Genomic DNA, 12,531 nt, shown 5'->3' with positions numbered 1-12,531 from the left:
CCTGTAATGTCTAACAAAGCTTGAGGCACTTGTAGAAGATTGTGGTCAATCTTCTATGCAAAAAAATATGTTTTATTCTCGGGTTCACTGTACTCATCAGTTTCAGACCACAGGTTCAAGTCCAGTGACTAAGACATATTCATATTTGTGTTCAACAACAATATTCCTAAAAAGTAAGGGCAAATAAAATTTTTAAAACAGGGCAATTTGTTGTTTAATATAATATAATATAATATAATATAATATAATATAATATAATATAATATAATATAATATAATATAATATAATATAAAATTGTAATTTTTACTTTTTATTATTTATATTATTGTTTATGAAGGGTGGCACTAATAGATAGTGGTGGGAAAAAAAAAAAAAAAAAAAGACGTGTACCATCAGGTCATAGTAACAATAGAGAGCGCTTTGCATATTAGTCGTGGATAAATGGAGAAATTCAGTGAAACTTCTCCTTAAAATATGACCTGTTTCAGCACCTGTTACAACAAAACTCCATACACACCAAACCTCTTGCAGACATCCATAAGCTGCGTCCCCACCCAGGACAGAAAGAGGTGGCCTTGCGTTTCCGTGCGCTTCTGGATTCTGATCACCACCCTTCTGAGATTGCAGGTAAAATGCTTAAAAACCTCTAACATATCATATATATATATATATATATACAGCTAGCATAAACTAATCATTTTTAGTTAACTATATTTGCTATTTGCACTTATAGAAAGCCACAGGTTTTGTGACCGTGTCCAGGATGCCTACACCATGCGATGCTGTCCCCAGGTTAGCTCTCCGCCTTAAGGTTGAAGAGACCGCTTGAGACCTCTATCATCATTTACATGGTGTTCTCTCGGCCTGAGAAATCTCCTTCTGTTTTGTTTCGCAGGTCCATGGCATTGTCAACGACACGATTGCTTTTGTGAAAAATATAATAAATACAGAAATTAATAGTGCTACAGATAATCCTGTATCCTTTCTGAATATTAGAACTATCATGTCACAATGGCATGTACTGCTACTTTTTTTTTTAAGTTCCTCTAAAACTGCCATCCGTTTAACCCTGACAAATAAACCAGATGGTCTTTGCTGAAAGGGGAGAGACCATTTCAGGAGGAAACTTCCATGGAGAATATCCAGCAAAGGTATCATCTGTACATGCAACATTTTAAAGGTCTGTGAATATACAAGAACCAATAAATAGCTGTATAATTTTATTCTAGGCACTAGATTATTTGTGTATAGGAGTTCATGAATTGGCGTCCATCAGCGAGAGGCGTATCGAGCGTCTGTGTAACCCGTCTCTCAGCGAGCTACCTGCGTTTCTGGTTAATGAAGGGGGGCTGAACTCGGGCTTTATGATTGCACACTGCACAGCAGCAGCTCTCGGTCAGTCATCCACCACCCACTGCCCACCTCATACACCTACACATCACACCATGAGCCCCATCAGTCAAACACATGACGTCTCTACTGTATAACGGTGCGCGGTTAGGCTCAATCAAGAAATCATAGTCGAGACCGAGAATATCTTTGAGCTGTCATTAAAAGCTTGTTATTGCATGATTACATGCTAAAGGCATTTTTTTCTATACAGTGTCTGAAAATAAGGTGCTATGCCACCCTTCTTCAGTGGACTCTCTCTCCACCAGTGCAGCCACTGAAGATCATGTGTCCATGGGTGGATGGGCTGCCAGGAAAGCTCTAAGAGTGATTGAACATGTGGAGCAAGGTACAGTATAAACAGAAATAGAGACTTCTTATCCAAGATATAGTTTATGGGTCTACCTCAATCAGCTCTCGAGCTAACTAGATTGTGAATATAACAAGTTTAGACACTGATAAAGACCTTGGCTCACTAAATAACAGGACATTGATAACTCAATTTCCTCAACAGTCACTGAAAGAACCCAAACATATCAAATATGGCTTAATCAAACACATTTCTGTCATGGTACTGGCTAGCTAGAGGATCATTAAACACTTGAAGATGAAGTTGGCTGAGAGTTTAGTTCTTCCACCATTTATTTTTAAGGGAGTAAAAGTTCCAGCCATTAAAATGGCTGACTTCCAGATCGGTGAACTGAACTAGCCACTGAACTAGTGAGCTAACAGGAGACTCGCCCACAAGATGGTCTAATAGCTTGGTCATGTTTATAGACACCTTGGTGCTGCTCCAAAGTGGGTTTATTCAGCAGAGATGTTAAGTTTAAGCATGTGTATCTCTGACTGCTCCTGTGCTGGGTATGTTTCCACAGTGCTGGCTATTGAAATGCTAGCAGCTTGCCAGGGTATTGAGTTCCTCCGGCCGCTCCACACCACAACACCTTTGGAGAAGGTGAATGATCTTGTTCGCTCTTTTGTCAAGTAAGTTAAGCTGCACTGTCCAAAAGCACACCGCCTTCAGAAACAACAAATTAGCTCGTTGTGTAACTCTACTTATTTTATTTTCTTTGTCTCTTCTTCACCCTTTTTTCAAATGCACAGGCCCTGGATAAAAGACAGGTTTATGGCTGCAGACATTGAGACTGCCCATCGTCTACTCATAGAACAGAAAGTAAATCTCATTCCATTCTGTATTCGACTAGCGTTGTTTTTCTATTGTAGGACTGTAACTCAGGATCTTTTATTACATACATTAAAAGCATGTGGTTCTCATGATTTATCGCATTATAACACACTGTGATAACTTTTTTCCACGTATCCTGGACCAGTTTATGCTATTCACCTTCGTAACCGTCACACTGAAGTCACATGACACAAGAGTGAAAAAACTCTTGAATATAGTCAGATTTATCTCATATGATCTCATATTTCATATTAAAACACTGGAGAAATTTTCTTATTCTATTCACAGGATTTTGCTTCTAATCCTTAAAAAAAAGTAAAATTATCTTTGGTGTATAAGACTTTATTTAACTGGGTTTACTAGTCTTGTATTAAGTCAGTTGTAAATACAATTTGTGAAATTGAATTTTTTTTGCTTTTTTTATACCAAATATTTTCACAGTGTAGAAATTTGTTTCCTATCTGAAATAAATTACATTTTTTTTCATATTCTTCTCCCAGGTCTGGAACGTGGCTAAGCCGTACATAGAGAAGTACTGCACAGAGCACTTTCCCGAATCACGCCCATCTTCCCCGACTGCATTCTCTCTGGAGTCACCACCGTCTCCACAGAAAAGAGTGCGACTGGAGTGACAGAGACCGAGAAAATATATGACATTAGCCATCGTTATTAACACAATGCTGATAAAAGTCTTTATGTACAAAATGTGCTGTGTATAACTGATCGTTCTGAAGGTCTGAACTGTAAACAATACACTTATTGTTTCTCAAGCTTGGTTTCTCTGTGTATGAAATATTTTGCTTATCAACACTGCGAATATTTGACCTTATGGAAAAAAAAAGTGTGAAATTGTGTAAGCTGAAAACAGAAAATTTTGAATTAAAAGTATTCTCGTTCGGAAGACGCGTTCGCTCATCTTGCTGAAGTCGGTTGAGAGGAACAGAGAAACATGAGTGTGTAGTAGCAATGCTTCCAATTCATTCATTCATTCATTCATTCATCTTCTACCGCTTATCCGAACTACCTCGGGTCACGGGGAGCCTGTGTCTATCTCAGGCGTCATCGGGTATCAAGGCAGGATACACCCTGGACGGAGTGCCAACCCATCGCAGGGCACACACACTCTCATTCACTCACGCAATCACACACTATGGACAATTTTCCAGAGATGCCAATCAACCTACCATGCATGTACCATGCATGTCTTTCCTCCGGGAGTACCCGGAGGAAACCCCCGAGGCACGGGGAGAACATGCAAACTCCACACACACAAGGCGGAGGCGGGAATCGAACCCCCAACCCTGGAGGTGTGAGGCGAACGTGCTAAACACTAAGCCACCGTGTCCCCCCTGCTTCCAATTCAAAGATTTCTATTTACATAAAAGGAAGATTATAACAGATTTGAGAAGTATCACTCCCTCATTATTAAGAACAAACATCAGTAACCGGTCAGGAAATGTCAATCAGGGAGCGTTAATGTTCAAACAACTAATTTATAAATGGTTTGGACATTAGATATATTTTGTTTTTAAATCTAACCTGAATTTATGTTACCCATTTTGATTACATGGATTCCGGAAAGGTCTCAATTTGGGTTTACTCGATATATAATGTGAAAAGACTTTTCATTTATTTGGTCTTTATGGCTCCTATAATTAGCAGTGATGTCATGCATGGTGTAAAAGAAAGGGGGTCGGCTATAGTGATACACACGGCATGTCAGACACAGCTGCTCTGTTCCTATTAGGGACACCGATCAGCACAACGGTCCATCCTTCCTCATCCTTCCATCCTTTCTCTCTAAAGGAAAGAACACAAGAAACGGAGGGTTATTTTAAAAAAATATATAACAGTTTGGGTTTGTTGTTTGCATTGCTGAAAAAAAAACAGTACTTCATAAGGATATTGAAAAATACACAATCAAGTAAGTTTCATTCTATGAAACATTCTATTGTTTTTTTTAGACTTTGGTCTCAAATGTAAACTGTAATTGTTCAGCAGGTCAAAATTACTATCTACAAACTGGTTTATTTAGTTTCTATTGTAATGAAATGCCGTGACCACAGAAATCAAATCAGTATAAAAATGACTTAATGAACAATACCAAGTTTTGTGTCACATTTTTTTGTCTTCATTTCTATCACTATTTCAAATTCTAACTATATAAATGAATCCTATGGCATTGTGCTTTACCATTTTGCCTTTACATCCTAAGGAAAATACTGTTCGCTTTACAGGAATGAGTGTGGATGAGGACACTCGTTGGCTCGAATGGGTCACCAAACAATTTGAGACGATTGCAGGAGAAGACAAGGAAATTGACTTGGACGAGTTTAAAACAGCTCTCAAAGTGAAAGAGGTGAGAGCTGATGATCTGTGGGATCTAAGAAGGCTTTATGAACGATCAGTGATCAGCACAATTGGTCGATCGCTTGCTCAGTTCTTTCTGTGTGGTTCATGCACAAAATTTATAGACGATGGTCAGTGTATGTGTTATAGACAAAAAAATGGACATTGTATGCACACTTGGCTACGGCTTTGTCTGAGATTATACAGCACTTGAAACAGTACACCAGCTAGATTTATCTGAAACACAGAAATATAACATAACATGTAAGGTAAGAGGGGGCACGGTGGATTAGTGGTTAGCACGTTCGCCTCACACCTCCAGGGTTGGGGGTTCGATTCCCGCCTCCACCTTGTGTGTGTGGAGTTTGCATGTTCTCCCAGTGCCTCGGGGGGTTCCGCCGGGTACTCCGGTTTCCTCCCCCGGTCCAAAGACATGCATGGTAGGTTGATTGGCATCTCTGGAAAAATTGTCCGTAGTGCGTGATTGCGTGAGTGAATGAGAGTGTGTGTGTGTGTGTGATGGGTTGGCACTCCGTCCAGGGTGTATCCTGCCTTGATGCCCGATGACGCCTCAAGCTCCCTGTGACCCGAGGTAGTTCGGATAAGCGGTAGAAAATGAGTGAGTGAGAGTATTCGTATTGATTGAATCATCGTAGAATACTACTTATGTAATTGGGCAATATGTTCATCCCAATACAGTTACTTTTTAAGTGAATTGCATTGAATTGAACTCAGTACAGGGACATATGTGAGAGTTGCTGTTCTCTAAGTCTATGCTAATCTATGATGTTATAGTTTTGAGCTTGGTATATTTTCTTATTGCTTATAATATTTTCATCATCTCCCAAAAAATCTACTATAAATATAAGCTCATTTTTGTTATAAGTATGGCATATACCAATATAAAAATACTGTAATACAGTAAATGTTTCATAGATACAGTAGTAGCACAAGATGTAGACAGAGCAGCCATAGCATTAAATCCACACATTAATTTTATGTAGCTTAACCTTTGTGCACACCAGAACAGTTCTGACCCGAGGCATGACGTTTTGCTGTGGTGTCTGACAAGAAGACGTTAGATCTTAAAGTCCTGTAAGATGTGATGTGGTATCTCCGTGGATCAGACTTGTTTGTCCAGCACATTCCACAGACGCTCGAACAGGTTGAGATCTGGGGAATGTGGAGGCCATGTCAACACCATGAACTCTTTGTCATGTTTCCCAAACTATTCCCAGACAGTACTGTGGTCAGTGTGGCAGGGCACTTTTTTCCTGCTGAAGGAAGTCACTGCTATTAGGGAATACTGTTGCAATGAAGTGGTGAACTTGGACAGCATCAATAATTAGGTAGGTGGTACATGTTAATGTAACATCCACATGAATGCCAGGATCCAAGCTTCCCAGCAGATTATTTTCCAGAAGATCACACTGCCGTCTTTCCAAAGGGCATCATGGTGCCAAGACACACATGCACCCATCTGCCCACATGATGTAAAGAATACTTAATCACACTTTGATTCTTCATCACATTTCATGCGTTATTTTGCTTCATGATACATTTGTGGTGTTCACATGTCCATTGTACTGTAGGTGCTTTCAGCACTAAACAAGGTTCAGCATGGAGACTTGGACATTTTCAGCAATTTTTATTACAGTATTTAGACCGGGGTCAAACATGTCCCAGTCACCAGTGGACCACTTTTGGTAGGTACCGGAAACACTGCGTATAGGAAACCTTCTGTTTTGGAGATGCTCTGAGCCATTCGCCTAGCCATCAAAATTTAGCCTGCTGCGGAATATTAACTCCAGCCTTAACCACCACCCACAAACCCCCCACCCCCCCACCCCTTCACCCCAGCATTACAGTTGGCATTAGAATGAGCTAATAAAGATTTTTCACTTCATCTGTCAGTGGTTTAATGTTATGGCTAAACAGTACATGTTCTGAGGTTTAACATGTCTCTCAGGCACAAATCTTGTTAGTTTGTTTGTTTTCAGTTTGTTTTTTTACCCAAACGGGGTTTAAATTGAGATGATATACTAATGTGTATTGCCTTTTGAAGAATATAATAATCATAGCAATTATTTCTAAATACTTTTTTATTTCATTACATATAAAAATGTGTCCATAAATCCTTATAAATTGTCTTTGCTGAATTTTTTTGTTTATTTGAACTGTCATGTATTTAAAACTGAACAATACTCGTTTCTTTCTCTTGGCCATTGCTTTGTCAGTCCTTTTTTGCAGAGAGGTTTTTTGCACTATTTGACTCAGATGGCAGCGGATCTATTAGCCTCGATGAGCTGCTGAAGGCTCTGGACCTCCTCATTCATGGCAACGAGACAGACAAGCTGCGATTTCTCTTTCAGGTCTACGATGTGGACGGTCAGTTACAATACAGTAATCAGACAACAGACTTCTCTCTGTGGTATTGCACTTATATATAATATACAGTACATGTAGGTGTGAGTTAATAAGCCCTTATGTTTTATAATTACCATTTTAAACCTTCTACTTTTATATGTATCTGTTTATACATACAGTACTTGTGCATCTGAAAGTGTTGAATATTGAAATTATTTTTATATAAAAAATAATAAATAAATAAATAAATAAATAAATAAATAAATAAATAAATAAATAATAAACCTCAGGAATTTACAGGAAGCGGTTCTATAGACCCTGATGAGTTGCGAACAGTGCTAAAATCCTGTCTGAGGGAAAGTGCCATCTCTCTGCCAGAGGAGAAACTAGATGATCTGACACTGGCTCTATTTGAGTCAGCTGATAAAGATAACAGTGGCTCCATTACATTTGAGGAGCTGAAGGCAGAGCTTGAGAACTTCCCTGAGGTCATGGAGAACCTCACCATCAGGTAGATTTGGGAAATTGGTAGGTTAACCTTTTATACTTCTTCAGAACTATTTTTTAACCATAATGTTATTTGCATTTGTCATATCTGGATTGCTATAGTGCTGCTAACTGGTTAAAACCTCCTGATGTGGACCAAAGGAAGAGGAAGACGCATCGCTATTTGACACGAGCGTACTGGCATAACAACAGCCGAAAGCTGTTTTTCCTCTGCCTGTACACCTTCATCAACCTTCTCCTCTTCATCATAGCTATGCTGCAGCATGCTGCTGGTGGACCCTGCTTCATGTTGGCGAAAGGCTGTGGAATATGCCTTAACCTCAACTGCACTTTTATTATGGTGAGCTTCACACATACAGAGGGTTGTTCTCAATAAAGTCCAGTTTAGTTATCGCTAAATTAGAAGGTATGTCACAGCTTAATTTGTGTTGTCTGCAGGTGCTGATGCTACGACGTTGTCTCACATGGCTGCGTGCCACCTGGGTTGCGAAGGTCTTTCCATTGGACCAGAACATTCTTCTGCATCAGATAGTGGGTTATGCCATCTTCATCTTCACTCTGGTGCACACAATGGCACATGTCATGAATTTTGGTAATTACATTTCCTTGAGTTTCTTTAATAGCTCATTGATGCTCTGTAGATGCAGATTTATACCTGTATTTATTGTTCACTAAACACAAACCAACACTCTCACTCACTCATTTTCTACCGCTTATCCGAACTACCTCGGGTCACAGGGAGCCTGTGCCTATCTCAGGCGTCATCGGGCATCAAGGCAGGATACACCCTGGACGGAGTGCCAACCCATCACAGGGCACACACACACACACTCTCATTCACTCACACAATCACACACTACGGACAATTTTCCAGAGATGCCAATCAACCTACCATGCATGTCTTTGGACCGGGGGAGGAAACCGGAGTACCCGGAGGAAACCCCCGAGGCACTGGGAGAACATGCAAACTCCACACACACAAGGCGGAGGAGGGAATCGAACCCCCAACCCTGGAGGTGTGAGGCGAACGTGCTAACCACTAAGCCACCGTGCCCCCCACAAACCAACACAATTTCTATAAAATATGAGTGCCCTTTATGTTTACCAATGAGAAGATACAGAATAATCCTGACATAATAAGAATTCATGATGTAATTCCTAAAGAAACATCTGTAGAAATGAAGGTGTACTTTAATATGCAGCATCCTCTCATGTATAATCCATCGTCTGTTTGAAATCTATAGTAAATTCCATTATTAGACTTTTAATCCAGTAAGCTGTACAGTATGTCATTTGGTATTTCCTTCCCCCAGTTTTGCTATCACGAGCTGAAAGAGGATATAGGATGTGGGAATACCTTTTCACCACACGTCCCGGTATCGGATGGGTTCAGGGTACTGCCTCTATCACTGGGGTTGTGTTGCAGGTCCTCATCTGTCTCATGGTGGTTTGTTCCAGCACATTTGTCAGACGCAGTGGTCATTTTGAGGTAAGTGACTGTTATTTGGATTTCCTCCAATGACCTTTCTTCTAATTCTTGGTACAATGACATTATATGATAAATGCATCCCAAACATGCCTTGGCGTGTGCTTGTGAAAATGGAAATAGGATTTGTTGCATTCAAAAAGCGTTCAAATTAACCTGGAATTAGTTTAATCTGTGAGTACATTAGGGGGCACGTTGGCTTAGTGGTTAGCATGTTCGCCTCACACCTCCAGGGTTGGGGGTTCGATTCCCGCCTCCGCCTTGTGTGTGTGGAGTTTGCATGTTCTCCCCGTGCCTCGGGGGTTTCCTCCGGGTACTCCGGTTTCCTCCCCCGGTCCAAAGACATGCATGGTAGGTTGATTGGCATCACTGGAAAATTGTCCGTAGTGTGTGATTGCGTGAGTGAATGAGAGTGTGTGTGTGCCCTGCGATGGGTTGGCACTCCGTCCAGGGTGTATCCTGCCTTGATGCCCGATGACGCCTGAGATAGGCACAGGCTCCCCGTGACCCGAGGTAGTTCGGATAAGCGGTAGAAGATGAATGAATGAATGTGAGTACATTAGTCTCATCTGTTCTGCTTTGGTGATCGTATATTTATTTATATTAAAGTTCCTTTTTCGCAGGTTTTGCCTTTTATACTGTACGTTAAAAGTGCATTTGTTGTAACCCTGTGGGTTTGTCCCCTTGGACTGAATCACCTAGCAGTCCAGTAAACCCTTCTGAATTAAAGCACACTTAGCACACAGGTCTTGTGTGAACTTAATTGTAACTTGATCCAGGAATAATATATTTTAGCCAGGGAGAGCTAGTCATTAACAAGACCCCAGATACACAAAAGGCATATGCAGCAGTTTTTGTCGCACACCATAGCACCATGAAGGGCCTCCGTCTGGGATTCGTAAACTTTTTCAGCCTTTCTGGAAGTTGCAAGGTGCATTAATTTACCATGATGAGCTAAGCATGGGATCTTACCCTTATGCTAGAGTCTCTTAAGCCCTCATAATGAGCCTTTGCAAAATGCTGACCTCTGAAAACTGCCTTTTTGCTAATGAATACATGCTTTCTTGATAAGCTTGTCTTGAATGCATTGCACCCCAGAGTCCAAGGTCACATCACATGGAATTTGCATGCTATCTTTGTACCTCAGGGGTTGTCTCTGGTGTGTGAATGGGTGGGTGTGTGTTTGCGCGATTCTGACTTAAGATAGACTAGCAACCTGCTCAGGGTGTACCCTACCTTGTGCCCTGAGTCTTTTGAGATTGGCTGAAGGTTCCCCATGACCCAGGAGGATAAGCAGTGTATTGAATGGACTGATAGATGGATGAATGGATGAATGGATGGATGAACAAATTCTTGATTAGATTTAAACCATTTTTAATGTAACCCTTGTTGTTGCAAACCATCCTGTTTTGCCTGTCATGGACTGTATGATGCTCCTGAAATATTGACAGACAACATATTCTCTTATGACAAATATTCTTTTTGTGTGCATTTAGATCTTCTACTGGTCTCATCTGTCTTATATCTGGGTCTGGGCACTGCTCATAGTCCACTGTGCTAATTTCTGGAAGTGGTTTGTGGCACCTGGTGTGATCTTCCTTGTGGAGAAGTTAGTTGGCATGGCAGTGTCTCGCATGGCAGCTCTGTATGTTGTTGAGGTCAACTTGCTGCCATCTAAGGTACTAAACTGTAAATCTTGAAGGTTTTTTCTTTCAGCATTGTTTTAAAAATATTAAATGTTATTTCATGTTTGGGTTTTTTTTAAATGCAGGTGTTAGTGTTTAAATCTATATTCAGTGAACCATGAAACGTATTACATACTGTATAGTCCTGACATTCCAGAGAACCATTTATAGACTGTATTGAATTTTTATCCATTGAATTGTTTTTCTTCATTTTGTTGGATATTAAAGGTAACACATCTGGTGATTAAGCGGCCACCGTTCTTCCATTTTAAACCTGGTGACTATGTCTACATCAACATCCCAGTCATAGCCAAGTATGAGTGGCACCCGTTCACCATCAGCAGTGCACCAGAGCAACAAGGTACAGCCTATTGCTTATAACTACATTATATGACGAGTGACGTGACATACAGACATATGGTGACCCATACTCAGAATTCGTTCTCTGCATTTAACCCATCCAAAGTGCACACACAGCAGTGAACACACACACACTGTGAACACACACCCGGGGAGCAGTTGGGGGGTTCGTTGCCTTGCTCAAGGGCACCTCAGTCATGGCCGGCCCGAGACTCGAACGCACAATCTTAGGGTTAGGAGTCAGACTCTCTAACCATTAGGCCACGACTTCCCAAATTATATATCCAAATACAAATTGGCAGTTCACAATATTACAGTCATTTTCCATCACACAAGTTCTTTCTGTGTTCAAGAAGCAATAGGTTAGATGTACACATAGATCACTTTGAGCAAAATGGCTATAAATATGTTATATATAAACATGAAAATCTGACAAGTTATTTATTTCCATAGATAACATATGGCTCCACGTGCGCTCAATGGGCCAGTGGACTAATCGTCTGTTTGAGTATTTTCGACATCCTGAGGGCCAAGCCATCAGCAACAAGAGACTAACAGCCAGCCTGAGGAACCGAAGACACCATGCAAGAACCCAGGTGAGCACATAACCTTTGAAGCTAATCACATATTTAACTCACTATGCAAGTCATTCCAATGGCACCAGGCTGTTTGGTTGCCTGCATTTTACTTGAAACAGGCATCACTACCACAAACTGCCATCTCTTGCCATCCCATGCTGAATGCAGGAGGAGCTGTTTAAATCTGTGGGCTGTGGTGGAACTGTAGCATCTAATGAGGATAATGCCATTGAGCTAACTCTGTATCGCAAGAACGGAGTAAGGCCCAGTTCACAGAGACCAAACCCAGACTTCGGAGTGCAAGTAGAATTAGGAGACGGGCCTTCAGGTGCTAGAGAGGTAATTTTTATTTTAACAATACCAAACACTATAAATCCTACAACATTTTTATACAATATTTATTTCACATGTATTTTTAATGTTCTGCCCAGTAAGACGTTGTTGATACGTAGCTGTTTTACATTGTTCTGATACTGAAATTGTACAACTTTACAGATCTCTGCAAAACTGAGCGAGAATCATCGATACTGTAACATCAAGGTGAGGAATGATTACATGGTGGTACTTATCTAATGCCACATGCTTTTAACTGTATTATTTATCATAGTATTAAATATGATGGT

At 40.6% G+C, this 12,531-nt stretch overlaps 2 protein-coding genes across 3 annotated transcripts in view; both read left to right on the top strand.

Annotated features, from left to right (window-relative positions):
* The window catches only part of hal (histidine ammonia-lyase), a 107,247-nt gene that overhangs the window by 3,076 nt on the left and 91,640 nt on the right, over positions 1–12,531 (top strand). The window contains exons 12-20 of one of the 2 annotated variants that reach the window (XM_060886821.1): positions 533–628; positions 735–793; positions 897–977; positions 1,087–1,152; positions 1,231–1,396; positions 1,605–1,739; positions 2,266–2,374; positions 2,495–2,564; positions 3,077–3,215. In XM_060886821.1, coding sequence (XP_060742804.1) covers positions 533–628; positions 735–793; positions 897–977; positions 1,087–1,152; positions 1,231–1,396; positions 1,605–1,739; positions 2,266–2,374; positions 2,495–2,564; positions 3,077–3,208 — 914 coding nt within the window. In that variant the 3' untranslated portion in view covers positions 3,209–3,215. Of the gene's footprint in view, positions 1–532; positions 629–734; positions 794–896; positions 978–1,086; positions 1,153–1,230; positions 1,397–1,604; positions 1,740–2,265; positions 2,375–2,494; positions 2,565–3,076; positions 3,347–12,531 lie in introns of those variants that run through there. The other variant, XM_060886820.1, reaches the window with a different exon arrangement.
* The window catches only part of nox5 (NADPH oxidase, EF-hand calcium binding domain 5), an 11,845-nt gene continuing 3,950 nt past the window's right edge, over positions 4,637–12,531 (top strand). The window contains exons 1-11 of the mRNA XM_060886273.1: positions 4,637–4,935; positions 7,163–7,313; positions 7,593–7,803; positions 7,902–8,139; positions 8,238–8,391; positions 9,113–9,288; positions 10,782–10,964; positions 11,199–11,331; positions 11,784–11,926; positions 12,077–12,247; positions 12,404–12,448. Coding sequence (XP_060742256.1) covers positions 4,744–4,935; positions 7,163–7,313; positions 7,593–7,803; positions 7,902–8,139; positions 8,238–8,391; positions 9,113–9,288; positions 10,782–10,964; positions 11,199–11,331; positions 11,784–11,926; positions 12,077–12,247; positions 12,404–12,448 — 1,797 coding nt within the window. The 5' untranslated portion in view covers positions 4,637–4,743. The remainder of the gene's footprint in view (positions 4,936–7,162; positions 7,314–7,592; positions 7,804–7,901; positions 8,140–8,237; positions 8,392–9,112; positions 9,289–10,781; positions 10,965–11,198; positions 11,332–11,783; positions 11,927–12,076; positions 12,248–12,403; positions 12,449–12,531) is intronic.

This window comes from Tachysurus vachellii, chromosome 14 (assembly GCF_030014155.1).
Source record: "Tachysurus vachellii isolate PV-2020 chromosome 14, HZAU_Pvac_v1, whole genome shotgun sequence".
Taxonomy (NCBI): Eukaryota; Metazoa; Chordata; class Actinopteri; order Siluriformes; family Bagridae; genus Tachysurus; species Tachysurus vachellii.
This window is presented reverse-complemented; position numbering and strand designations above follow the sequence as displayed.